This window comes from Ylistrum balloti, unplaced genomic scaffold, assembly GCF_031769215.1.
Source record: "Ylistrum balloti isolate Yb309-2 unplaced genomic scaffold, AGI_CSIRO_Ybal_v1 Utg370380, whole genome shotgun sequence".
NCBI lineage: Eukaryota > Metazoa > Mollusca > Bivalvia > Pectinida > Pectinidae > Ylistrum > Ylistrum balloti.
The window spans coordinates 514,960-542,604 of NW_026782265.1; the positions used below are offsets into that span (position 1 = coordinate 514,960).

General features: G+C 34.6%; 1 protein-coding gene across 1 annotated transcript in view; it reads left to right on the forward strand.

The window, feature by feature from the left end:
• Window positions 1-507: 507 nt before the first annotated feature.
• Window positions 508-27,645, forward strand: part of LOC132554119 (zinc finger protein GLIS3-like) — a 34,669-nt gene continuing 7,531 nt past the window's right edge. Inside the window, exons 1-7 of the mRNA XM_060218419.1 lie at window positions 508-536; window positions 3,848-4,137; window positions 11,128-12,311; window positions 12,342-12,668; window positions 15,995-16,156; window positions 20,637-20,747; window positions 26,307-26,454. Coding sequence (XP_060074402.1) covers window positions 508-536; window positions 3,848-4,137; window positions 11,128-12,311; window positions 12,342-12,668; window positions 15,995-16,156; window positions 20,637-20,747; window positions 26,307-26,454 — 2,251 coding nt within the window. The remainder of the gene's footprint in view (window positions 537-3,847; window positions 4,138-11,127; window positions 12,312-12,341; window positions 12,669-15,994; window positions 16,157-20,636; window positions 20,748-26,306; window positions 26,455-27,645) is intronic.

Genomic DNA, 27,645 nt, shown 5'->3' on the forward strand with positions numbered 1-27,645 from the left:
TCTAGTCTTAAGTTTGATATTTGTAGTCAAGATAGGAGCATCCAACCGAAACAACCATATGACGATTGTCTTATCAGCTCTGTGCATGTCAGTAGGTATAAAGCCAGAGAGACAGGTGATTTATAGAGGTCAAATCGGCCAAAATTATTTTCATATTGATGGGTCACATGACTTGTCTTATCTTGATATTATTGCCAAGATTTCGGTGTTTGTGTTGTGAGAAATCCTTTGTCAATTTGATTAAAAAACAAAGCCAATGTATGCTAACTATCAGGCTATATGGAGAGCTTGGGCTGTAGTTGTATGTGTTTGTCAGGAAGGTATGCAGGCTTATAGGTTAGCTGTTATAAACATGGTTATTCTGGATAAAAGGAAACTTGTCTCCAATAGCTCAGTATTTGATAACAGGCCCTGTGACACTGTGTTGTAAATGGAGTATTAATTTCTCAAGAACATGAAATACAAGTGTGTTGGTATTCCTGATTTAAATGTGTCTATTGGATTAAAATGGATGATCGAAGCCCTACAACAGCCGTGTAAGTAACTGCGCCCACGGATTTACTTACCGCTTGGATTTAAAGGCCTGAACAAGGAGATTTTTATTAATTGTGATATTTATTTCGTCAACAATATCTTCTTTCATCAGCAATTTCTATTTCTTGTTGAAGTCTTAAGATATACTTTAAAACTTTTTTCATTACGTAAATTATGCCAGTTAAGGTTTACATAATTTTGTTTATCATAGCAAGCTCTTACCATGGTTTTCTTAGTTTTTTGTTTTTATTTCCCTTAAAGAACCAAAAAAAATCTAAAGCTTATTTCCATACATTTAACCAGGTTAACTAGAAATAGTTACAGAAATAGAGAAAATAAAGGAAGAATTTATTTGATATGAAGGAATATTGATGGACAGAATGAGTTTTACAATTGTTATTGGCTTTGTTTAAACTTGGAAGATGTACTTTTCAACACCGTGGCAAAGATTTTGTTGTGGTTATCAATTTATATTGACTGACATAGTAATGTAGAGATTCCTCGTTCAGCCAACTGGTTATGACAACATATACTGGTGTTATGTGACATGTAAGATGGTTAGTCCTGCAGATGACCATTGTTTACCATATTCTGAATTTAAAGCTCCCTAACCTCAGTCTGTCCCCTTCACATTTTGAAGCTCCCTAACCTCAGTCTGTTCCCTTCACATTTTGAAGCTCCCTAACCTCAGTCTGTTCCCTTCACATTTTGAAGCTCCCTAACCTCAGTCTGTCCCCATCACATTTTGAAGCTCCCTAACCTCAGTCTGTCTCCTTCACATTTGAAACTCTAAAATTGTGAGAACACAGTTTCATTTTCATTTCTTAACTTTGAAACACAACCAAGCTCAAAACACTTGATTGAAAATTGATAAACATACAAAATTGTTTACACTTTAATTGTTTACACTTTAATTGTTTTTAAAATGTGTTTAGAATAAATATAGAAAGTTTGCCTGATGATGGAGCACTCAGTAATTGAATTTTGATGATCAAAATGCTGATTTTTATCAAACTTTTGCTGCAATGTTATGACCATGAACAGTCTACTTTCCATAATAAATGAGTATCATGCTCTTCTTGCTCATGTCGTCATCAAACTCACTGTATACTGGACCCTGTTCTCTGTTGACTCCGTCTCTGTGTTATGTCCGTTATACAATGTTGGACCAATTCTTTGTTGACTATTTCTGTTGTGTTATGTTTACCTTATTAAGTCACTCTCTACTATTGCCCCCATTATAGGTGTGGGTTGTGTATTCATTTTGACGTATGTTCACACATGATTGAATGTTTCCGAATAGCATTTATTAAATCGAAAATAAAAAATCAATTTTCACCAAGGTCCACACTTTTACGATGGATCTTATACGTATTTGTATGTATGACGTAAATAATTCAGTTCTTTTGAACATTACAATATCTGAGCCTGATTTCAATGTGACAGTCTCAAACCTCGCTGAATTTTGTGCTGAATAGATTAATTGGATATGAACAGATTACATTGATTAATGTCAGACTTTTGATAATTGTATGTATGCAGAAATTGTGACTATTATGGTGTTCATCCATTCTATCTTGTATTTTTGAAAGAGGAAATCTTCATTTTTTTTTTCCTCAAAACATTTTCCATGTTTATCATGTGTATTTGACAAAGATTTCTGTGACAAAGAAAATTCATGGATCTATTTGAAACTATTTTTGACAAATGTACTGAAAAATAGATATTGTTCAAAATGTAAAACTTAATTTATATATATAAAATAACATGTTATTTAAATATAGCATTTTTAAGAATTGAAAATGAAGGACAGAAAAGTTAAATTATAGGTGGACAGGTAATACAACTGTGACAAAACTGTACCAAAACCTGGTTAAATTATAGGTGGACAGGTAATACATCTGTGTCAAAACTGTACCCAAACCAGGTTAAATTACAGGTGGACAGGTAATACATCTGTGTCAAAACTGTACCCAAACCAGGTTAAATTACAGGTGGACAGGTAATGCAACTGTGACAAAACTGTACCTAAACCAGGTTAAATTACAGGTGGACAGGTAATACAACTGTGACAAAACTGTACCCAAACCAGGTTAAATTACAGGTGGACAGGTAATACAACTGTGACAAAACTGTACCCAAACCAGGTTAAATTACAGGTGGACAGGTAATACAACTGTGACAAAACTGTACCCAAACCAGGTTAAATTACAGGTGGACAGGTAATACAACTGTGACAAAACTGTAGCCAAACCAGGTTAAATTACAGGTGGACAGGTAATACAACTGTGACAAAACTGTACCTAAACCAGGTTAAATTACAGGTGGACAGGTAATACAACTGTGTCAAAACTGTACCCAAACCAGGTTAAATTACAGGTGGACAGGTAATACGTCCGTGTCAAAACTGTACCCAAACCAGGTTAAATTACAGGTGGACAGGTAAAACAACTGTGACAAAACTGTACCCATTCCAGGTTAAATTACAGGTGGACAGGTAATACAACTGTGTCAAAACTGTACCCAAACCAGGTTAAATTACAGGTGGACAGGTAATACAACTGTGACAAAACTGTACCCAAACCAGGTTAAATTACAGGTGGACAGGTAATACAACTGTGACAAAACTGTACCCAAACCAGGTTAAATTACAGGTGAACAGGTAATACAACTGTGACAAAACTGTACCCAAACTAGGTTAGGTGGTCGGGCTATACAGCTGTAATAAAACTGTTCCCAAACCAAATTTTCAGATTTTTTTGGAGGTTAAATACCAGAGAAATGTTGATTATGAGATACCTTTCACTGTAGACTGTACACAAATTGTGGTAAGTAAGATAAAAGTGGCCACAATTGGAGCTGATATAGGGTTATTATCATAGTGTTGTTTACACATGGTCTACCAATGGCAAAGTACTTGTCTTGTACTAGAAGAAATATAACAAAAAATTCAGAATTGTATTGTTTGGTAGACAGGGCATCTTTCTGGTATAATGCAATCTGAGACCTGACCAGGGACCATTCCAATGTCTTATTCACCAAAATTACAAGTCTGATGGTCTTCTCCTCAATATAGACAAGAAAAGAAAAAAATAGACACTGGTATTTAGGCTGATTAATATTACCCCTGCCCTTGTATGTTTGTTTCCAAAATTGCTTTTGGTCCTTTGAATTCTTACACCAAATTCAGATTGATGGACTTCCAGACAAAAAGGATAATGTCTTTAGGTGAACTCACTGACACAGATTTCCTTGTGACTTTACCCTGCCTAGGAGTTTAACATGTTTTAAATATTTCATTTTTTTTTTTCAGAAAAATGAATGGGCTCACCTCAAGTTGTAGTCAGAATGGAAATACAATGAAGGGGAATGGCAGTAACATACCGGCATTACGCATACAGCCGGACACTCCTGTACCACCCTCATGTGGCACCACACCCATCCCTCCCCTTGGTCAGGACAAGACCAACATTCAACTACCAGCTCTGTCCACAACCCGCAATGTTGTAAATCAGGGCAAGCCCACACAGAATGGATCAACCCCACGAAGCATGGGTCATCACCAAGCTAGTAACTTCTTCCATACACGTCATATCAAGTCGGGTAGGTGTTAATCATGGTTAAGTGGCCCTTGGTGGTAACACAGCTTTTCACAGAAATTAAGATATGTTAGAAATCATGTACTTACTAAATTTTTTGAAAAAGAAAACTGCTATTTAAAGAATTCTGAAGAAATTAAGAAAATTGTTTTTATTTTCCTGTATTCAAAGGTATTATAAGAAAGATGATGGTTTGTGTAAATCTGAATGGTGTTGGGCGATCATTGATTTTATTGTATGGAATGTGTGGCAAAGACCTCAATGCTCTATCATTTGTTTGAATTTTCTCCTCTACATAATTCAAGTGGAAATCAATAATCCAATTAGCAGAGACAAGTCTCATTGTGAAAATGAGGATAGGAAAATTTTATTGGAATTTAATGTAAAACAGTTGACTTGGACAATTGAAGTGTAGACACTCTGGTTGTGGCTAAACTTTGATGACTTAATGAAACACAATACAAAACACAAGAGATTGTTGAGCCTGGTACAACGATTAATCAATGGGGCAAGGATGAAATATTTAACATAGACGGCCGGTGCCCAGTCATTGCGCTATTCCAGAGATGTCGCTGATATATCAGACATGTGGAATAAATAATTGATCATTTGATAAGAAGGGATAATGCTGATCAGAAAAACATAAAACAATTTATGGTGAGAAAGGATGATGATTCTTCAGCTCCTTATGGCTGTTGGAGTGGTCAGTTAGTGTGGTAGTACAGGCAGGGTGGTCAGTTTGTGTGGTAGTACAGGCAGGGTGGTCAGTTAGTGTGGTAGTACAGGCAGGGTGGTCAGTTTGTGTGGTAGTACAGGCAAGGTGGTCAGTCAGTGCGGTAGTACAGGTAGGGTGGTCAGTTAGTGTGGTAGTACAGGCAAGGTGGTCAGTTTGTGTTGTAGTACAGGCAGGGTGGTCAGTTAGTGCGGTAGTACAGGTAGGGTGGTCAGTTAGTGTGGTAGTACAGGCAAGGTGGTCAGTTTGTGTGGTAGTACAGGTAGGGTGGTCAGTTAGTGTGGTAGTACAGGCAAGGTGGTCAGTTTGTGTGGTAGTACAGGCAGGGTGGTCAGTTAGTGTGGTAGTACAGACAGGGTGGTCAGTTAGTGTGGTAGTACAGGCAGGGTGGTCAGTTAGTGTGGTAGTCCAGGCAGGGTGGTCAGTTAGTGTGGTAGTACAGGCAGGGTGGTCAGTTAGTGTGGTAGTCCAGGCAGGGTGGTCAGTTAGTGTGGTAGTACAGGCAGGGTGGTCAGTTAGTGTGGTAGTCCAGGCAGGGTGGTCAGTTAGTGTGGTAGTACAGGCAGGGTGGTCAGTTAGTGTGGTAGTCCAGGCAGGGTGGTCAGTTTGTGTGGTAGTACAGGCAGGGTGGTCAGTTAGTGTGGTAGTACAGGCAGGGTGGTCAGTCTGTGTGGTAGTACAGGCAGGGTGGTCAGTTAGTGTGGTAGTCCAGGCAGGGTGGTCAGTTTGTGTGGTAGTACAGGCAGGGTGGTCAGTTAGTGTGGTAGTACAGGCAGGGTGGTCAGTTAGTGTGGTAGTACAGGCAGGGTGGTCAGTTTGTGTGGTAGTACAGGCAGGGTGGTCAGTTAGTGTGGTAGTACAGGCAGGGTGGTCAGTCTGTGTGGTAGTACAGGCAGGGTGGGTAAGTAACTAGGTGCTATCACATCTGACTTGTCAAATTAGAAAAATTCAATTTTATATTATAGTTCAGGTTAAAGGTTACAATTATGTCTAAGGTTATTCTTTGATGGTGTAGTTGCTGATGACTGACAGATGTTAGATCATTTTCTCTTTGATCTGTAGGGAAAACTTCAAGCCTAATGATTTCTTGTTACTTCAGATAGAGCCCTATCAGCACAGTTAATTTTCTCAGAAGAAAGTCACTTTTTATCTTATTGACAAAAGATTTTTTATCACTGATTTCCATGCTTTTATAGACAGTATTGAGGTATACACCAAGTAGATAAAAAAAGGTGAAGATGGAAAGTGATTTTGCCGCTTCTTGCGAAGTTTTGCCAGTGCCCCGACTGTGAGAGTGTGAAGGAAAGCCTGTTAATTAGTGTATTGATTATATGTCAGTGATGTAGATGGTTGGAGCTGGATTGTAGTGTAGGAGTGTGTAACCCTGTCAATAGCTCATTGGTGTACTCTAATATCATCAATGTGCAAAATATTCCATGGAAAACATTATTCTAATGTAACATATTGATGTTTTAGAAACCATTAGTTTATCAAATCATGTAGATACAAGTAGGATTTTGTTTAACTCTGAATAACTATAACATAAACCCACCCTATACATTAGCAAAACAGCAACAACGATGGTCATTTGAAAGTTAAATGAAGTTTAAAGTACATATTAATGTTATCGGTAGGATTTATACATAGAAAAATAGCATGACAGATCAGGTTTTATGCAAATGACTTTTTACTTAACACTTCTGAAAATATAAACTGATGTTATTATCTATTGCCTTGAGTCTTCTGAATGGTTATATGTTTGATTTCTTATCCATCAAACATTTCAAAGTTAAATTGTTGAATTACATTTACTGAAAGTTAAATTACATCAAATGAAAGTTACATTATATCAAATGAAAGTTAAATTACATTTACTGAAAGTTAAATTACATCAAGTGAAAGTCAAATAACATTAATTGAAGGTCAAATTACGTTAACTGAAAGTCAAATTACATCCACTTAAAGTAAAATTTACTTTCATTGAAGGTTCAATTACATTGACCAAAATTTCAATTATATTTACCAGAAGTTAAATTACATATACTGGAGGTTAAATTAACTTAAAGTTTCATTACATTTACTATATATGAAATACTTCTTTACTGATAAAAATCATTCAACGTGTGAAGATTAACATGTATGGAAAACAACAATTTGTATCGTTAAAAATATTGGTGTTACAAGTTCAAAGTTATAGCCATAAAATGCAGAAATAAGACCCTTTAGTTTCAAATTGCATTTTGACATCAGTGACAGAAGAGTAAGGAGTCAGAGTAGAAATTGTTCCAACTTTGGAAACAATCAATGTTGGTTATTCTTTAAAAAAATTAAGTAAACAAAAACAAATGCTGTTCTTGTTAAGTAATTTGGGTTTTTAAGAATTTTTTTTTCTAGGAAGAAATTTTAGTTTTTTAATTTTCTCTATATAATTCAAGTGAAAAATTGATAATCTAATTAGCAGAGACAAGTTCCATTGTGAAAATGAGGATAGGAAAATTTTAGACAAAAAATATTCAGGATTTATCACATTGCAAAAATTTTTTTTTTCATGGTTTTGTGTCCGGCTGATTTTTTTAACTCTTACTTTAGGCGTTAGTAGCATTAGTAAAACTGGTCGACCGGCATTATTTGGCAAATTTTAGTAAAACTGGTCGACCGGCATTACTTGGAAAATTTTAGAAAAACTGGTCGACCGGCATTACTTGGCAAATCTTAGTAAAACTGGTCGACCGGCATTACTTGGCAAATTTTTACTGATTTACCATTCTTTCAATGACTCATTGTATTTTGTTCTGAGTCATATACAGTGTCACATCAGGTGAATTAAGATGGGTTTTTTACCTCTTCATTGTCCCCTGAATGACATGTTCAATGATAACCAACAACATTCTTGGAAGGTTGATATCCCTAAACTGTCTTATAGACATTATCAACACTTTAAATTCTTAAAATACAGCACTTTTATGGGGGTTTAAAAAATACCTGTAGAAAATGTTGGTTTTAAAGACAGGTGTTTCAATGTTAAGGCAGTATGAGGGATAAAACTGAAGGATTGTCAGTGACATTTCAACAAACATCCAATGTAAACCTGGGTAACTGTAATACATTGTATTATAATGATATTGTTATGATACTTGCAGGATATATTTATATATATTTTTATATATAGGATATCTAATTTACTGGTGCATCTTAATCTCAAAGGAGAGGGCTTTCATAGGCTCTGCCTGTTGCCCAATTCCTATTGTCAATACCACCAAGACAATAAAATATTCTGAAATCAAATCTTAATCTCACTGAATCAGTAGATTTATTTTTTTGAGTAATTGAAAAAAATTGTCTATTAAAATTCACTTAATATTTGACATTACACAGTATAGATTTAAGTAAGTTTTTGGACAAGTAATTTTTGTCAAATTAATCATTTAAAGTGATGTGAAGAAGTTCCTTCAACTCTAAAAAAGGTAATATGTTGATATAGAAACATCTCAGAAGACATCTTGTTATCACAAAAACAAAAATAATGAAAATTTCATGAAAAAATATTGATAGATTAGTACGATGATGCAAGTTTTCCTGCTTCCATGTCATTAACCATCAATATTCTCCTGTAATGTATTTATCTACTAGCCTAGTGATTATCTACAAAAGAATTCAAATCATGATAAATAAAATTGCTTCTGAGAAAGCTTTTATCATCTCATGATGAAAACTGTGTGATCTAAGCTTTCAGCTGAGTCAGATATAAGTTTCGTGACTGAAAATACTGATTTATACTAAATATCTTACTATATTCATAATGAGCATGGATGAAGAAGGAAGTCAGAAGGTTAGAGAATCTAAAGTATGGCTCAAGTAATTGACCAATGGATGCCCTTGTGTACTGTCTCTGCCAAATCAGGGCTCCAATCCACTGCAATCCCATCAGCTAGTTACCGCAGCACAGAAGTTGATGTTTTATTTACGGGAGTGTGCTCCAGATAAACAATGATTTAAATGCAGATTGGACAATAAAACAGAATAATAGAATGGATACAATTGATCTAGCAGTGGTGTTACTGGATTAACATTCAACATATTCTCTTATCACGTCTATATCTCCCTCTCAAAAAACACTCCCATTTGGTGATCAAACTGTACATGGTTTTTTGCCTCCCCACTTTTGATCTGTTATGTGTATTGATTATAGTCATCCCCAGAGCTTTAAATTTTGCTCTTTAAAGAAAAAATTAACGACACTTTTGGGATTAGGAGCATTTAAAATGAAAATATTTTATTTGCTTAATCACATTCTCCAAAGAAACAGGGAAGTGGGTTCTTTTTTTATTGAAACTGAGGCAAATATGCTTCTTCTAAGAATGATTTAATATTAACTGTGTTAGAGGAGTTCAGTTGCTCCAAGAATAGTGTTCGTTCAAGATTTTAAGTGACAAAAATCATATTTTAATGTTCTGAAATACTTTTCAAGGAATGGAACGTGCTTGGAATTCTTTTGAAAAGTTTAAATCGCTTGAAGACACTCCAAAAGAGGTCAGCAGTATTGTTTTTGGATAGTTAAAGGTTGCTGTCAAAACACAACCGACATGAACTGAAAAATATTTATTTAAATAAGACTAACAATATTACTTGAACAACTTACAAGTTTCAATAGAATCCAGCAAGTTCGAGTAAGGCTTTGATTTTTCAACAAAATCACAGACAACAATGACTTGAACTGATATTGAAACAACTTTCACTGACATGATTTGGCAACTGTTCAAAAATTGATGCCAGTATTTGTCTCCTTTTTGATAGATACAATGTATACTTACAAGAACACTTTACCTTAACATGTCAAAGTGAATTGGAGAATTTTGGTTTTGACATGATTTTTACTAGCATGTCTTAACAAACTAGAAAATTCTTAATAGACTTTATTTTTAGATGCACTATGCTTTCGGCCATGGTTAAAACCTTTGACCATCTGGTAGACAAAACAATTACATGTTTCCTTGACTTTGGCATAGATCTGTTTTTGTGACTGAATATTAATTACATAATGAAGTTCTCAGTAAGAAATTATATCTTTGGCATGTGGGATATACACCATTAACCGGGGGCTTGAACCACTAGGTGTTTGTGACAGGTTTATGGCAGGATGTTACCAGACAAAGATTTAAAAGGGCCCTAATGTCATCTTACTAACATGGCAGACTTTTTTAAGCCATTTTAGAGTCCAATTGCCTATAGCAAGATGAAGCGGATTTTAAGCTATTCAAAACTGTTTTCTAGAGTGGGGTAACCATTCTTGTCTTAAGAACAGTCAGGTATTGGCGATATTTTTAGCTTTAAAATCAATAAACTTCAAACTTATCAATTGTTTAGTGATAAGTTCATACATTGTGTAATGTTTAAACTTCATGTGGTAAACAGCTGATGGTATTTAAATGTAATTTATTTCAGTAAGGTGTAGATGTCATGTCCGAGCCTGCTGATCTAACTAGTACATGCTAACATATTCAAGCTTTTTATGAGGATTTAAGCAGACTTTGAATCAGATTTTTAAACTGTATTTACACTCAATTAAGAAAACATGAAAATGAAAAGAGTCTTCCTATCAATAAAATATCACTTTAACCTATTGTATTAGTCAGTGAGTTTGCTATGATAATTATGTGATAGACACACTATAAATGACATTTCATTCATGTTTTCGGTTTCCACCATTTGTGAGTGGATGAGCTGATGATTAGGGGTATATTCAAGCTGAGTTGTCAGAAATCACATGAGTAAACGTTTCATGGGTCAGTGGCACTAACCAATCAATGATATACAAATTAATGGAGGAGAATGAAGAGGCAGTGGCTGTGGGAATAAGGAGGACATCATATATATTGATTGTATGCTGATAGTTAACATGTTTCTTTTAGTGTCCCTAGATGTGGCTTGAATGATAGTGTTTACATAATCAATAACAAACATGATACACAAACATATTTTATTTGTTTCATATTCAGAAAACTAAAAGAGATAGGAAATCACCATTAATGAATTATCATAAAAAATTATTACTGTACATGTGATCAGATTGCACTCATGTGCCATATATTTTAAGATGGATTTCCACACACATCTTGTTAATTTATATCCCTATATGTGGTCAGATTGTCCTGCCTTATCCTTTGTGAGATCCTCATTTGATACACCGGGGAAAAGTGGGTAATTTAAGGGCTGTTTTAGTTTCTCAGCTTTACATAGGCCATGTCTGTTGTTTTTTTACAGATATGAATGGAATGATGGGACCAATGTGTATGGGAATTAATCCACGCAACCGATCAGTAGGGCATCAAGTTCAGCCATCCAACCAAACTGTACAGCAACAGAACTTACACATTCCCAACCGTCTGGAGACGTCCACTCCTACACCCAGTGAAGTCTCCAGCATCAGATCAACTCCACGACCCTCGGCCCAGACCCCAACCTTGCAGGATCGTGTAACAACGCCATCTTTCAATGGGAATGACAAACATGTTTTCTTAGAGCCTTTCCCTGTCACTAAGAGTGAGTGGAACCCTTATAAGCCTTTGCCACATGTCCAGAATGGCAGCAATGGCACCTCTGTTACTACAGCAAGTGAAATGGATCGCCAATCCAATTGCTCCAATGGTATGATTCCTAGTGCTACCTGTTCGCTATCTCCATACCAACACATGGAGACATCACCATCTGGCTCCAACTTCACGTCAAGCCCACGCAACTCGGCACATGTAAGGATGCATGGAACAAAGCGTGCCCTGTCAATCTCTCCAATTGGCTCTGATGGAGTGGATCTCTACTCCCTTATAAGGACGTCGCCCACATCTTTGGTGGCATATATAAATGGGTCTCGTAGCTCATCCACAAGTGTGTCACCACAGCCCGGAGTTCAGCCTGGCCATTTTGGTCACTTAATTGCACGCAGGAGCAACAGGGGAGGTAGTTCTGGTAGTCCGTACTCTGGGTCTGGGTCCTCAAGGCCTCGACACAGTTTTACTCCACACAGCGGTTTCAAACGTGAGCCCGAGTTTGGCATCAATGAGAACCTGTCTGACATATTTCCTGATATTGTCAGTAACCAGGTTGTTGTACAGCAGAGTGATGTTCCCTCCTTTGAGCAACGTGCAATGGAGGATATGCGTTATTCTCAAATGAATAATTTTGGACATCAACATAACCATCAGGCCAACAACACAACATCCAGTACTAACATCAGCAGCAATTTGGCTGTGGTCGGACGTCCACCTCCACCTTATGAACAGGCTGTGGTTCAGAATAACGGCCAAACACCAACCTCCCAGCAACAACAGATGTCACATATGCCAACGACACAACACCCGCACATGCACACATCACCACCACAGCAGCAACAACATGTGACACAACCTCTCCAACAGCACAACTTTCAGCACAACAATATGGTACCGCAAGTGGCACCAGCTCTGCAGCCGCTGTCGCAGCTTAACAACAATACTAATAATATGGTGAACAACAGTAATATTATCAATGAAAATAACTTCTTGAGCAGTGACATGTGTGAAGATGGAGAGCTGGATGAGAATGGAGAGAAACAAAACATGTGTCGATGGATTGACTGTAATCTCATGTTTAAGGAACAGGATGAACTTGTTCGTCATATAGAAAAGGCACATATTGACCAGAGGAAGGGTGAAGACTTCACCTGCTTCTGGTCAGGGTGCCAGCGCCGCTATAAACCCTTCAATGCCAGATACAAGTTACTCATTCACATGAGGGTACATTCTGGGGAAAAGCCAAACAAATGCACAGTAAGTATCATAACATTGTCTGGTTCATTTGTAGCATGCTGTCCTGTTACTAAGCAATGTTCATTTACTTCTAGGCCTAAATATTTAATGCTTTTTTATTTTTATATACAAATTTTGTGTTATCATTAGACAGGGAGATACATTGTTGTCAGTGTGTTCTGTGTTGGACTGTATTACATCAACATTTATAATTAAACAATTATACCATAATACCTCCGTCTATACACACCAAAGCTATTTCCACACATGTATTTTTAAGCAAAACAAATTATGAAGGTCAAAATCCTGCTGGTCCCATACCAAGTGTAGTTTATTTTAGTAAGTATGTATGGCCTTGGCTAGTACTCAGCTGTTAGATCAGAGAGACTGACAGATGTACAAGTTTTATGTTTTTAAGAGAGTAGGTTTGTATTTCTTGTTATCAGGTTGGACAGTAGATTTAATTATTGATAACCTTGCCCTGAGCTGGACTAATTGGAGTAGACCTTTTTGATTAAGCTGCCATGATGGATTTCTGATGACTCTAAATTCATTGCTGACACATGTGTTACACTTCCGTTCAAAAGATTGATTCCAGGTTATTCAGAGATTTGCTGTTGAACATAACAATAGCTAATCATTTGTCTGTTCAAGACTCTTCAGGTACAGAAGTATCAACCATCTAGTTCACTTTATTGACCAGTATCTGTTGATTTTGAATGGCAGTGTTACATTTTATTGAATTTCAATTCAGATCAAAATTACAGTAATGTTTCAGCTGGGCACAGAAATCAGATATGCTTTATTCTGAGAATGCACTTCCTTGTGTCTTATGCCCCACAATGCACTGTCTGGTCTCTAATTTCCCACAATGCACTTCCTGGTCCCCTACATCCGACAATGCACTGCCTGTCTCAAATGTCCCAAAATGTACTTATAGGCCACTTATGCCCCACCACGCACTTCCTGGTATCTGAGGTCACAGAAAGCAATGATGGTCTCTTATGCCCCACATTGTACTGTCTGGTCACTTATTCCCCACAATGCACTATCTTGTTCTAATTCCCCACAATGCACTATCTGGTTCTAATTCCCCACAATGCACTATCTGGTTCTAATTTCCCACAGTGCACTATCTGGTTCTAATTCCCCACAATACACTATCTGGTTCTAATTCCCCACAGTGCACTATCTGGTTCTAATTCCCCACAATGCACTATCTGGTTCTAATTCCCCACAATGCACTACCTGGTATCTGATGTCACAGAAGGCAATTTATGTTCTCATATGCCCCACAATGCACTATCTGGTCACTAATGTCCCATATTGCACTATCTGGTCTGTAATATCCCACAATGCACTATCTGGTCACTAATGTCCCATATTACATTACCTGGACACTGAAAAAAAACCTACAAACATTATGTCTCCAATTTCTCAGAATCCATCATCTGGAACACTCATTATTAGTAACCTTATGGTGAAATTTCTCCAAAATTTGTCAATGAAATGAAAACCAAGATAAAAGGGCTAATGACAACCAGCTTGTGAAAATACATGATTAGAACAGAAATTGATTAATTGTTTCCGTTATTTCATTACTTTTTATGATATGAGATGGACACATCAATTTAACATTACTTGAATATCAAGACATGTTCATATGGTTCAGGAGATATTTGTATTGATCTTTATACCTTCAATCTATTGTGCTGTTTTTGAAATATGAATTTTTAGGACTTTTGTGGTTGTATATTTTGTAAAGCAATGGTGACATCCAGATAATTAGGTGATGATGGTTCTCAGAAAACTGTCCATGTCAGAAGTTCACAGAAATTACCACAATTTTCTCTAGTTGTCTAAATTAGCTTGCACAGTGAAATGATTGGCTGACTATGTGTTTGATTTTGTTGGCCTTGTGTATTAAGTCAAGAGTAGGATAAGCTAATATACACAAGCATTGGACTGGATTATCAAAGATAGTGTGTAACCTTTAACTGACCTCACAACTCATACTAAATAATCTTAACTAGGATTCTAAACAACAGCATATATTAATATCATTTGTTGAAGAAACATAAAAACGTTTGTTATTTAAGATGAATTTTTGAAAACAGCCTAGCACTTCAAACATGGTTTAGTTTTGTAGGAGGAAGTTTTAGAGGGGGTACCCACTCCAGGCTATCAGTAAATGCCAGGGTCTGGAGGAATCTTAGTCTACAACTCAACTTTAATTCTACACTGTGCTCTCAACAAACTTTACTTTCTAAGCTTCATGTTTATTTAAAAAAACCGTGAAAAAATTACCAACAACGTGAGATTTATTTTGAATAAACTGAGTTTTAAGGAAGTAATATGAAAAGTATTTGGCGTGAAGATAAAGGAGACAGTTTAAAGTGAACTAGACTTGGATGTTGGTACTTGTATTTTATCTGAGGAGAGCTATTTGTTGTTGACAAACATCCATGACATGTCCTATTTGGGTCTCTTAGCTAGCGACAGCCATGAATCAGCACGTTCTCCACAACAACCCTGATCACATTATTCAGAATACAATGTTGTCTACAGATAGATTTAGATACTGTTTTGATATCTGGTAATTGATTAGTGAAGATCAATGATTGGTTCTAGAGAATACATAATGATTTTTGGAATAATTTTGTAGAACAAATCAACACATGGTTTCACAGACTTTTCTTAGTGGATAATAAATGATCGAACTTCATTATTTGGACAAAAATTATATACTGCTATTTACTGCCCTTTACATAAAAGAATCAGCTTTTGAGGCCAATAAACAATGGAATTTTTCCATGAAGAAAGGATATTTGTTCTGTCAATCAGAAACCAAAATCCAGTCCCACACAATAACACTAGTTTACAATAGTTCTATGGTGCATTTGTGCATGGCCTTTTGTCAAAGGGTCCACTGTGAAACTCGTCAACAGCATGCCAACACGTGGCTGCAACACTAAACCCCTCCCATAATGGGCTCTTACATGTTTGTGAAATGAATTGTTTAATTCATCAGTCATATGGTTAATTGTCTGATATTACATATACTTAGTAATATTAACTAGGCTTGAGAACATGATAGCCAAACACTGATGTAGGAGTATGTGTTTCTGCAAATTTTCAAGTTAATTTGTGAAAAGTATGATGCAAGCATTTATAACATAGTGAAATAAAGATGGAGAATAGCTTAAAACAGATATGAAAATAAAATATTTACAATTTTACATCAAAGTTCAGTCCTCACAACATTATCTGTTAACTAGCCTACAGCACTATCATATAATTGAATATTTTTGAAAATGGTTTTCTGCAGTTTGATTTTTTTTTTTCAGTTTGAGGGATGTAACAAAGCATTTTCGCGTCTGGAGAACCTTAAGATCCACCTGCGGTCCCACACAGGGGAGAGGCCATATGTTTGTACACATATAGGCTGTACCAAGGCTTTCAGCAACTCCTCGGATAGAGCCAAACATCAACGAACACATCTCGATACAGTAAGTCTCTCTCACATTTCCTTTCTTTTTGCCAAGTTTCTCATATATTTTACATCTGATGAGTTTTTCGCACATTTCCTATCTAGTCGATCCTGTTGTTCCTTTAACAGTTTGTTGTAGGACTAAGAACTGATAGATATTTTATCAAAGTAAATGGTTTCTAGTTTGTTTAAAAAAATTCTGTTTGAGAATTGTTTTTTTTTTTTTTAGTTCTATTTTTGTTTTCATTAAAAATAATGATTTAATATTTAAGGACAAATTAAGGTGCATAACACTATAAAGATATGAGATTTTACCTCTTCAATCATAATGTTGGATCATATCCCATTCAATTAACATTATCTTAATGACACTATTGTCAAGGAGAATAAATAGTTAAAGTCCTGAAATGGATATAAGAAAACAAAGTTAAATAGGTGTACATACAAAATACAGAAAAAAGAAAGAGAGCTTTGGATATTGATTGCCAAAATAAGATTTAAATAGCACTGACCTACATAACAGGAAACATACTGGTACTGCCTAGTCCATTTCTGTCTCTCTGTAAATAAAGCTGTAGGTGCTATTATGAACCTAAGAAAATTTCTTATTTGTTTACAATTACATGGAATTTACGTAGACAGAAACAAGATCCTAAAACTCATCGGAGCCAATGGATTATGTACTATGTAATGAAAATGATGATGGCTGAAGATAATGGATTTTGGATGAAAATTAAACAAAGCAGTGTGATTGATCGACACTGGAATGCTCGAGTCAAGGAGATATTGTTGACAAGGATATTGTGTAGGACAATATAAAATTATATTGTGCACTTACAATGGGTATTGAGGGTTGCACAATGTCTACTATAAAGAGACACCTGTGTCTTTGTAAGTACAATTTGGATAACTTCTTAGGTATCATTGGTGCCTGTCACGTACTGTACAGTATACATTAATCAAAACCATTGATCAGTTCAAGCCAACAGAACATCAACTTCTGAAATAGAAAAACTCTATTTTTTCACTTGAAAATTTGCCTGATGTATGTTTTTTTCTCATTTGATGATGTCAAGAAAGGATGTGTTTTTTAAGAAACCAACAACATCACTGTAGTTAAGTGTGATGATTGTACCAAATACATCCCAAATACATCCCAAATATATCCCAAATACGTCCCAAATACATCCCAAATGTATCTCAAATACATCCCAAATGTATCTCAAATACATCCAAAATACATCCCAAATACATCCCAAATATATCCCAAATACATCCCAAATACATCCAAAATACATCCAAATATATCCCTAATACATCCCAAATACATCCCAAATATATCCCAAATACATCCAAATATATCCCTAATACATCCCAAATATATCCCAAATACATCCAAATATATCCCTAATACATCCCAAATATATCCCAAATACATCCAAATATATCCCAAATACATCCCAAATACATCCCAAATATATCCCAAATATATCCAAAATATATCCCAAATACATCCCAAATATATCCCAGATATATCCCAAATACATCCAAAATACATCCCAAATACATCCCAAATATATCCCAAATACATCCCAAATACATCCCAAATATATCCCAAATACATCCAAAATACATCCCAAATACATCCCAAATATATCCCTAATACATCCCAAATATATCCCTAATATATCCCAAATACATCCCAAATATATCCCAAATATATCCCAAATACATTCCAAATATATCCAAAATACATCCAAAATACATCCCAAATATATCCCAAATATATCCAAAATACATACCAAATACATCCAAAATACATCCAAATATATCCCTAATACATCCCAAATACATCTGAAATACATCCCAAATATATCCCAAATATATCCAAATATATCCCTAATACATCCCAAATATATCCCAAATACATCCAAATATATCCCAAATACATCCCAAATACATCCCAAATATATCCCAAATATATCCAAAATATATCCCAAATACATCCCAAATATATCCCAAATACATCCAAAATACATCCCAAATACATCCAAAATATATCCCAAATACATCCCAAATACATCCCAAATATATCCCAAATACATCCAAAATACATCCCAAATACATCCCAAATATATCCCAAATACATCCAAAATACATCCCAAATACATCCCAAATACATCCCAAATATATCCCTAATACATCCCAAATACATCCCAAATATATCCAAAATACATCCCAAATACATCCCAAATATATCCCAAATATATCCAAAATACATACCAAATACATCCCAAATACATCCCAAATATATCCCAAATACATCCAAAATACATCCCAAATACATCCAAAATATATCCCAAATATATCCATCCCTAATATATCCCAAATACATCCCAAATATATCCCAAATACATCCCAAATATATCCCAAATATATCCCTAATACATCCCAAATACATCCATCCCTAATATATCCCAAATACATCCCAAATATATCCCAAATATATCCCAAATACATCCCAAATATATCCAAAATACATCCAAAATACATCCCAAATACATCCCAAATATATCCCAAATATATCCAAAATATATCTCCCAAATACATCCCAAATACATCAAATACATCCAAAATACATCCCAAATACATCCCAAATATATCCCAAATATATCCAAAAACAAGGTTAGATATAAGTTAATTTTGAACGGTTTTCAGTTAGTTGAATTTGTTTTGATGATATTGAGTTTAACCAAATCAAGTGCTGACTCAGAACAAGATCTGCTTGTCATTGTAAGGTTTCTGTTGAGTAAAACAGTTTTGTTGACACCTACTGTGTAATACTTTGTCATTAATTATATCCCCCGCAACGAAGTTTAGTGGGTATACTGGAATCAGCTCGTCCGTCCGTTCATAGACAGAAGTTTGTCCAGCTATGCATTCGCACAGTTTTCAACGGATTTTTTTAAAAACTTTTTGGGAATGTTCAGTACAGATGTGCCCCCTGAAGAGATTTTTTAAAAAGTTGCCATGGCAATGGATTGGCAGCTTCCGACTGGTCAAAATATAAATATTGTTCAATTTTGCTGAAAATTAATATATAGTGGTATTTGAGTATGGTGAATTCATTGGTAGACATTTCAAAGCTGTTCTTAAAACTTAAATCAGACAAAAGCTCTTCAGCTGCTTCCTCAAGATTAACTACTGCAGCTGAATGCAGATCAGTCATATCTAAGTCATTTTCAACCTTCCAATGATTTCTACAATGATTTAAAACAAACGCAAGGTATTTATTATTAAATATCAGCCCCTAAAACATACGCAAGGTATTTATTATTAAATATCAGCCCCTAAAACATACGCAAGGTATTTATTATTAAATATCAGTCTCTAAAACATACGCAAGGTATTTATTATTAAATATCAGTCTCTAAAACATACGCAAGGTATTTGTTATTAAATATCAGTCTCTAAAACATACGCAAGGTATTTATTATTAAATATCAGCCCCTAAAACATACGCAAGGTATTTATTATTAAATATCAGCCCCTAAAACATACGCAAGGTATTTATTATTAAATATCAGTCTCTAAAACATACACAAGGAATTAATTATTGAATATCAGCCCTTAAAACATACGCAAGGAATTGACCATTGAATATCAGCTGTAAGGTGAGGGCATGTTTTTGTGCGACAGTAGAGTCAGATAAGATGGTCAGTCGAGACTGAAACTGTGAAAGCTGTGAGGTGAGAGATGTGGAGGGCATGTTTTTGTGCGACAGTAGAGTCAGATAAGATGGTCAGTCAAGACTGAAACTGTGAGAGCTGTGAGGTGAGAGATGTGGAGGGCATGTTTTTGTGCTACACTAGAATCAAATAGGATTGTTAGAAATATTAACCTACCTTTGATCCCACTACTAGTTGGCAAAATTTCAAATAATTTATTTTAATCTGACAAAAGATTCTGAAGGCTTTATTTACTTTTCTATATAAAATTCATTTATCTTGCTTGATACATGAAATGCTGTGGAAGCATTTTCATCCTGTGTAAGTAATAATGAGAAATTAGAGCCACACCTCTCTCAGGTAAATATACAAGCAGGTGTATAAACAGTGGAATATCATCAAGTCCAGTACTTTACTAAGCCCTTACTTAAATCTATTTAAATATACATATATGTTAATTGTGGATGTCAATAAGAACAGTTCACTTCTGTGAAAAATTTGGGGTTTTTTCAAACCGTATGCACCTAGAAATTCTATTTCAGTATAGCATTATTATGCTTGTGAAAACTTCATATTTCTATTTCATGAAAAGGAAACATTTCTACATTTTCAGCAAATGTTACAGTGTGAACTTATAGTGTATGTGTTATAAATGTCTTTAAAGTATTAGGTATATCACAAAGTAGGACATTGAAGAATTTCTCTTATTTTTTTAAATTTACTGGCGTTTTTTTTTGCACTAATGCTATTGATACTTGTGATACCTTTCAGAAACCTTATGCATGCCAGGTTGCCGGCTGCAACAAACGATATACTGATCCAAGTTCCCTGCGCAAGCATGTGAAGAACCACAATCAGAAAGATCCACAGATTAAAAAGAAGGTGGGTTATATAAGCTTTAGAAACAAAATTGCTGCACCATTCATAGCTGGTGTTATTTTAGTGTTTTTGTCTTTGCTTGATGACTTAAATTTTATTGAAACTAACTTTTTTAAGTATTAACACATCACTTCATAGATCTTTTTACAATATTTTCAGTTCAACCTCTAAAAACTTTCTGTAGTAAAATTTCAGATTTGTTTTTAGGAATTTCCTGAATGAAGATTTTATTGTAAATAGGAAATCCAGCTGCAATAGCGTGGTTTTTTTATCTTGATAAATGCTCGGGTTTCTATAATTATTTTCGACAATAACATCAAACAATCACAATTTTAGTAGATAGTGATAATTAGGAATTGACAAATTCCAGGCCATTGTCATTTAACCTCTCAGGTGATCCATTCCTCGATGAATTTATACTCTGTCATATTTTCAATGAACTGCAGATGGTCCACAGAATTCACTTTATTTTGAATTATTTGCGTTATCACCATTATACATGTCTGGAACATCCACTGTTCTCTGATGATAACGGAGATTGATTACTAACAACCAACACTGAAAGTTTGTAAAGCTTGCTTTTCAGAATCATTCACATCTCGGAGTGTTCTTGTTGGTATATCAAATAATTGTAAAGAAAAGAAACCTTTCTACTAGTAAATATTTTTCTATATTTGGAAGTGTTGCCCAAGAAATTGTGAGTATATATTTAGGTATCTGTAGGTAATCAGGAAGGTAACCTTGTAAAGGGATAGGTCTAGAGAAGTGGGTGTGTACGTCAAATGTTTACTTGTATGTTCAGGTGACGTAGATAAGTTTATTATTACAGGTAACAAATGGTTCTTATCTACAAACATTTTTACAGAACCAAACAAATCTATATTGAGTACTCAAGTGTTTATAGCGTTGGCTATGTACCATCTGTGCATGGAATCAGGGTCTGTGCTTTATACTCCGAAATGATTTACATTTTTAAATAAAAATCCTGCCTTTCATTAAAAGCCTTTTTCTCTAAATCTTACATATACAATTTCAATCTTGCATTCAGTTATATCTTAACAGGAACAAAACAGCTTTCTTCCTACAAAAACAGCAAAGTTATATTGGATAAAACAGTTAGGAAATCGAGTTTGAGTGTGTAATACATGTGTTGTTTTAACCTAGACAGTGTGTGTAATATCTGTGTTGTTTTAACCTAGACAGTGTGTGTAATATCTGTGTTATTTTAACCTAGACAGTGTGTGTAATACCTGTGTTGTTTTAACCTAGTCAGTGTGAGTAATATCTGTGTTGTTTTAACCTAGTCAGAGTGTGTAATATCTGTGTTGTTTTAACCTAGACAGTGTGTGTAAAATCTGTGTTGTTTTAACCTAGCCAGTGTGTGTAATATCTGTGTTGTTTTAACCTATACAGAGTGTGTAATATCTGTGTTGTTTTAACCTAGACAGTGTGTGTAGTATCTGTGTTGTTTTAACCTAGACAGTGTGTGTAATATCTGTGTTGTTTTAACCTAGACAGTGTGTGTAATATCTGTGTTGTTTTAACCTAGACAGTGTGAGTAATATCTGTGTTGTTTTAACCTAGTCAGAGTTTGTAATATCTGTGTTGTTTTAACCTAGACAGTGTGTGTAATATCTGTGTTGTTTTAACATAGACAGTGTGTGTAATATCTGTGTTGTTTTAACCTATACAGAGTGTGTAATATCTGTGTTGTTTTAACCTAGACAGTGTGTGTAGTATCTGTGTTGTTTTAACTTAGACAGAGTGTGTAATATCTGTGTTGTTTTAACCTAGTCAGAGTGTGTAATATCTGTGTTGTTTTAACCTAGACAGAGTGTGTAATATTTGTGTTGTTTTCACCTAGACATTGTGTGTAATACCTGTGTTGTTTTAACCTAGACAGAGTGTGTAATACTTGTGTTGTTTTAACCTAGACTGTGTGTAATACCTGTGTTGTTTTAACCTAGACAGAGTGTGTAATATTTGTGTTGTTTTAACCTAGACAGAGTGTGTAATACCTGTGTTGTTTTAACCTAGACAGAGTGTGTAATATTTGTGTTGTTTTAACCTAGACAGAGTGTGTAATACGTGTGTTGTTTCAACCTAGACAGAGTTTGTAATATTTGTGTTGTTTTAACCTAGACAGAGTGTGTAATATTTGTGTTGTTTTAACCTAGACAGAGTGTGTAATACGTGTGTTGTTTTAAATTAGACGGAGTGTGTAATATTTGTGTTGTTTTAACCTAGACAGAGTGTGTAATACGTGTGTTGTTTTAACCTATACAGAGTGTGTAATATCTGTGTTGTTTTAACCTATACAGAGAGTGTAATATCTGTGTTGTTTTAACCTAGACAGAGTGTGTAATACGTGTGTTGTTTTAACCTATACAGAGTGTGTAATATCTGTGTTGTTTTAACTTAGACAGTGTGTGTAATATCTGTGTTGTTTTAACTTAGACAGTGTGAGTAATATCTGTGTTGTTTTAACTTAGACAGTGTGTGTAATATCTGTGTTGTTTTAACTTAGACAGTGTGTGTAATATCTGTGTTGTTTTAACCTATACAGAGTGTGTAATATCTGTGTTGTTTTAACTTAGACAGTGTGTGTAATACCTGTGTTGTTTTAACCTAGTCAGTGTGAGTAATATCTGTGTTGTTTTAACCTAGTCAGAGTGTGTAATATCTGTGTTGTTTTAACCTAGACAGTGTGTGTAAAATCTGTGTTGTTTTAACCTAGCCAGTGTGTGTAATATCTGTGTTGTTTTAACCTATACAGAGTGTGTAATATCTGTGTTGTTTTAACCTAGACAGTGTGTGTAGTATCTGTGTTGTTTTAACCTAGACAGTGTGTGTAATATCTGTGTTGTTTTAACCTAGACAGTGTGTGTAATATCTGTGTTGTTTTAACCTAGACAGTGTGAGTAATATCTGTGTTGTTTTAACCTAGTCAGAGTTTGTAATATCTGTGTTGTTTTAACCTAGACAGTGTGTGTAATATCTGTGTTGTTTTAACATAGACAGTGTGTGTAATATCTGTGTTGTTTTAACCTATACAGAGTGTGTAATATCTGTGTTGTTTTAACCTAGACAGTGTGTGTAGTATCTGTGTTGTTTTAACCTAGACAGAGTGTGTAATATCTGTGTTGTTTTAACCTAGTCAGAGTGTGTAATATCTGTGTTGTTTTAACCTAGACAGAGTGTGTAATATTTGTGTTGTTTTCACCTAGACAGTGTGTGTAATACCTGTGTTGTTTTAACCTAGACAGAGTGTGTAATACTTGTGTTGTTTTAACCTAGACTGTGTGTAATACCTGTGTTGTTTTAACCTAGACAGAGTGTGTAATATTTGTGTTGTTTTAACCTAGACAGAGTGTGTAATACCTGTGTTGTTTTAACCTAGACAGAGTGTGTAATATTTGTGTTGTTTTAACCTAGACAGAGTGTGTAATACGTGTGTTGTTTCAACCTAGACAGAGTTTGTAATATTTGTGTTGTTTTAACCTAGACAGAGTGTGTAATATTTGTGTTGTTTTAACCTAGACAGAGTGTGTAATACGTGTGTTGTTTTAAATTAGACGGAGTGTGTAATATTTGTGTTGTTTTAACCTAGACAGAGTGTGTAATACGTGTGTTGTTTTAACCTATACAGAGTGTGTAATATCTGTGTTGTTTTAACCTATACAGAGAGTGTAATATCTGTGTTGTTTTAACCTAGACAGAGTGTGTAATACGTGTGTTGTTTTAACCTATACAGAGTGTGTAATATCTGTGTTGTTTTAACTTAGACAGTGTGTGTAATATCTGTGTTGTTTTAACTTAGACAGTGTGAGTAATATCTGTGTTGTTTTAACTTAGACAGTGTGTGTAATATCTGTGTTGTTTTAACTTAGACAGTGTGTGTAATATCTGTGTTGTTTTAACTTAGACAGTGTGTGTAATATCTGTGTTGTTTTAACCTATACAGAGTGTGTAATATCTGTGTTGTTTTAACTTAGACAGTGTGTGTAATATCTGTGTTGTTTTAACCTATACAGAGTGTGTAATATCTGTGTTGTTTTAACTTAGACAGTGTGTGTAATATCTGTGTTGTTTTAACTTAGACAGTGTGTGTAATATCTGTGTTGTTTTAACCTAGACAGAGTGTGTAATATCTGTGTTGTTTTAACTTAGACAGTGTGTGTAATATCTGTGTTGTTTTAACCTATACAGAGTGTGTAATATCTGTGTTGTTTTAACTTAGACAGTGTGTGTAATATCTGTGTTGTTTTAACCTATACAGAGTGTGTAATATCTGTGTTGTTTTAACCTATACAGAGTGTGTAATATCTGTGTTGTTTTAACCTATACAGAGTGTGTAATATCTGTGTTGTTTTAACTTAGACAGTGTGTGTAATATCTGTGTTTAAGCCTATACACCTTTATTTTGAATAGCCACGAAACTTATATTTACAATATAAGGCTATTACAAGGGAGAATTGTTTATACTTATCTCAAGATCAGTGACATTTCCTGGTATAAGTTTTCCATTTTTTTCATGACCATGACATTAAATGTGACAAGCCAATCAGTGAAAGGCATTAAGTACAGAATAACAACATCGTTGGTGCCATTTAAATTTAGTGAAAATATCCAGCGATCCCAGGACAGTCACAACATATAGCATTCCTCACTACTCTTATATTTCTTGAAGTAATAAAGAAAATATTTTAATGACATGATTAGGCTGTAAAGTACTATAAAGTAAAGAAAATAAATGCCTATTGCACTGCTCCTGTTCCACCATCCATTATAAATTCAATTTTTTTTAAACATTCAACAAAGTTCATTCTGAAAACATTGTAAAAGTATTCTTAGAGAATCTGAAATTTAAAATTGTAAAATGATGTTGAAAACAAAGTTTAAGGAATCAAACTTGTGGCCCTGTGCACATTGTTGATTGGTGTAATGCTGGACACCAGTTCCATGTAATGATTCCCGTTTTCAGTTTTTAGTTTGCCAGTCTTCACAGTGTTAAATTTGTTGGATATAAAATAGAGCCTTTTACCGTGAGGATATTTATTTATAGAGCCAAATTAGAAAGACAACTGTTAATGTGTAAATAGTGATAGAAAACTTAATAATTAAAATCTGTATAATATCCCTGTGTGATGAAGTACAGTTGCTAGGCTCATAGCTGTCTGTGACATTGTCATTGAAATATTGTAAAAGGGATTGTAAACTGCTCCAGTTCATTTGAAGAGATAATTAACTTCACAAAGATATTTAGGAGATGTTGATAGAAGGAAGGTTACTAGCTTTGCTGTTGGGAGATAATTATTTGTTCACACTAATTACTATGTCTTTTATTTACTTTAATTTGACATTTACAGTTAGCTGTAAAATGAAGAAAACCAATTATTGGTTTTGTACTTTCTCAGGGTTTGTGAGTAAATATACAATACTTACTTCAATGATTTAAATATTGATATATCTTGGGCACTAAAATTGCCTTGCGTTACCAACAGAAAATAATTTCTGATCAGAAAATGAAAGAGATTTCAGCTGCAATTGTATCTCTTTTAGATGAAGAAGGAGGGAGATTCGCCATTGGCCGGTCATGGCATGTTGTCCAACTGTTTAACAGTACAACAACTTCATGTTGACAATACACCGACAGAACAACAAGATACCAGACAAGGTGTGACTGGACCGACCACTGACCTTTACACTAGTGAGTTTCCATTTATTTATTCTTCTTTGTTTGTTACGTTTATTTTTCCTTGCAATAAAAAATCACTAATCTGTCCTTAATTACTTTGGAATTATCTGCCTTTAATAAACTGTCTAATACAAGAAATTTTCCAATAAGTATGTAAAATATAGTTTACCTGAAAGTATATTGAAAGCACTTGACTTTTGAAAATGAAAGCAAATGAAAATATCTTTAATCAGAAATACTGCTGGAATTTTAGTTGACTTTATGACAACTTTGTCAAAAACCAATGTTGAGTAACTACAAAGTAATGGTATTTTTAAAACAAAGTTTTAGCCAAGGAAGAATTTTGATACATTTGAATGAGAAAATTTTACACTGAATAAAGGGTTGAAATTTTAGTATAATAATGTTGTTTATTACAAGTACAAAATAGAATGTTTTGGGAATGGATATCATGTGATCTATAAAACTTTTTTGTTTCGCTTTTAATTTGTGAGAAAACTGTGAATGTGTTTTAAAATGAATTTTGAAGATTGGCAGTAGTAGGCACTGAGAGGTTCCTGCCCCACTGATAGGCCTATTTAGGACAACCACGCTGATAAGTGATAACACACATATTGGATGGCTTAAGTTATTAGTGGTGTTCATTTCGGTCTCTGACGTCAGTATCAGGCAAGACAATGACTAGCTTTGTTTAAGGCCTCTTGAGGTGTGCAGCCCGATTACTTAACAACATATAGACTTTTTTAGCATATTTACAAATATTTGTGTTGAAGGGTACAGACCAACAATGGATCCCATCTGTTTTGGATATTTTATAGATTTTCAATTCTTCTAAAAAAAAACCAGTAAATATATTCATAATCATAACTGGTGAATTTAGATTGTCCATCCAAAATGATGTCCTTATCATCATTTCTGTGTTTCTTGTAATTGAATCTGTGAAGATTTTTCTTTAGGAAATGTTTAGATGATATTGATTAGTGATGATTAGTTATGAAAGTTTTCTTATACATTTCACTATCTATACTGGCTTTCCATGCTAATTCAATGTGCTTTGATGTTGTTTGAAAAAAAAATCAATGTACATTACCGATTAATTTAAGTGAACAGGCTAAAAAAATCCTTCAAATTGGATAGACACCTCTATTAAAAGGATTTTAATGCCTTTAGGCTACATTAAAAACGACAAGTTATCAAACCATC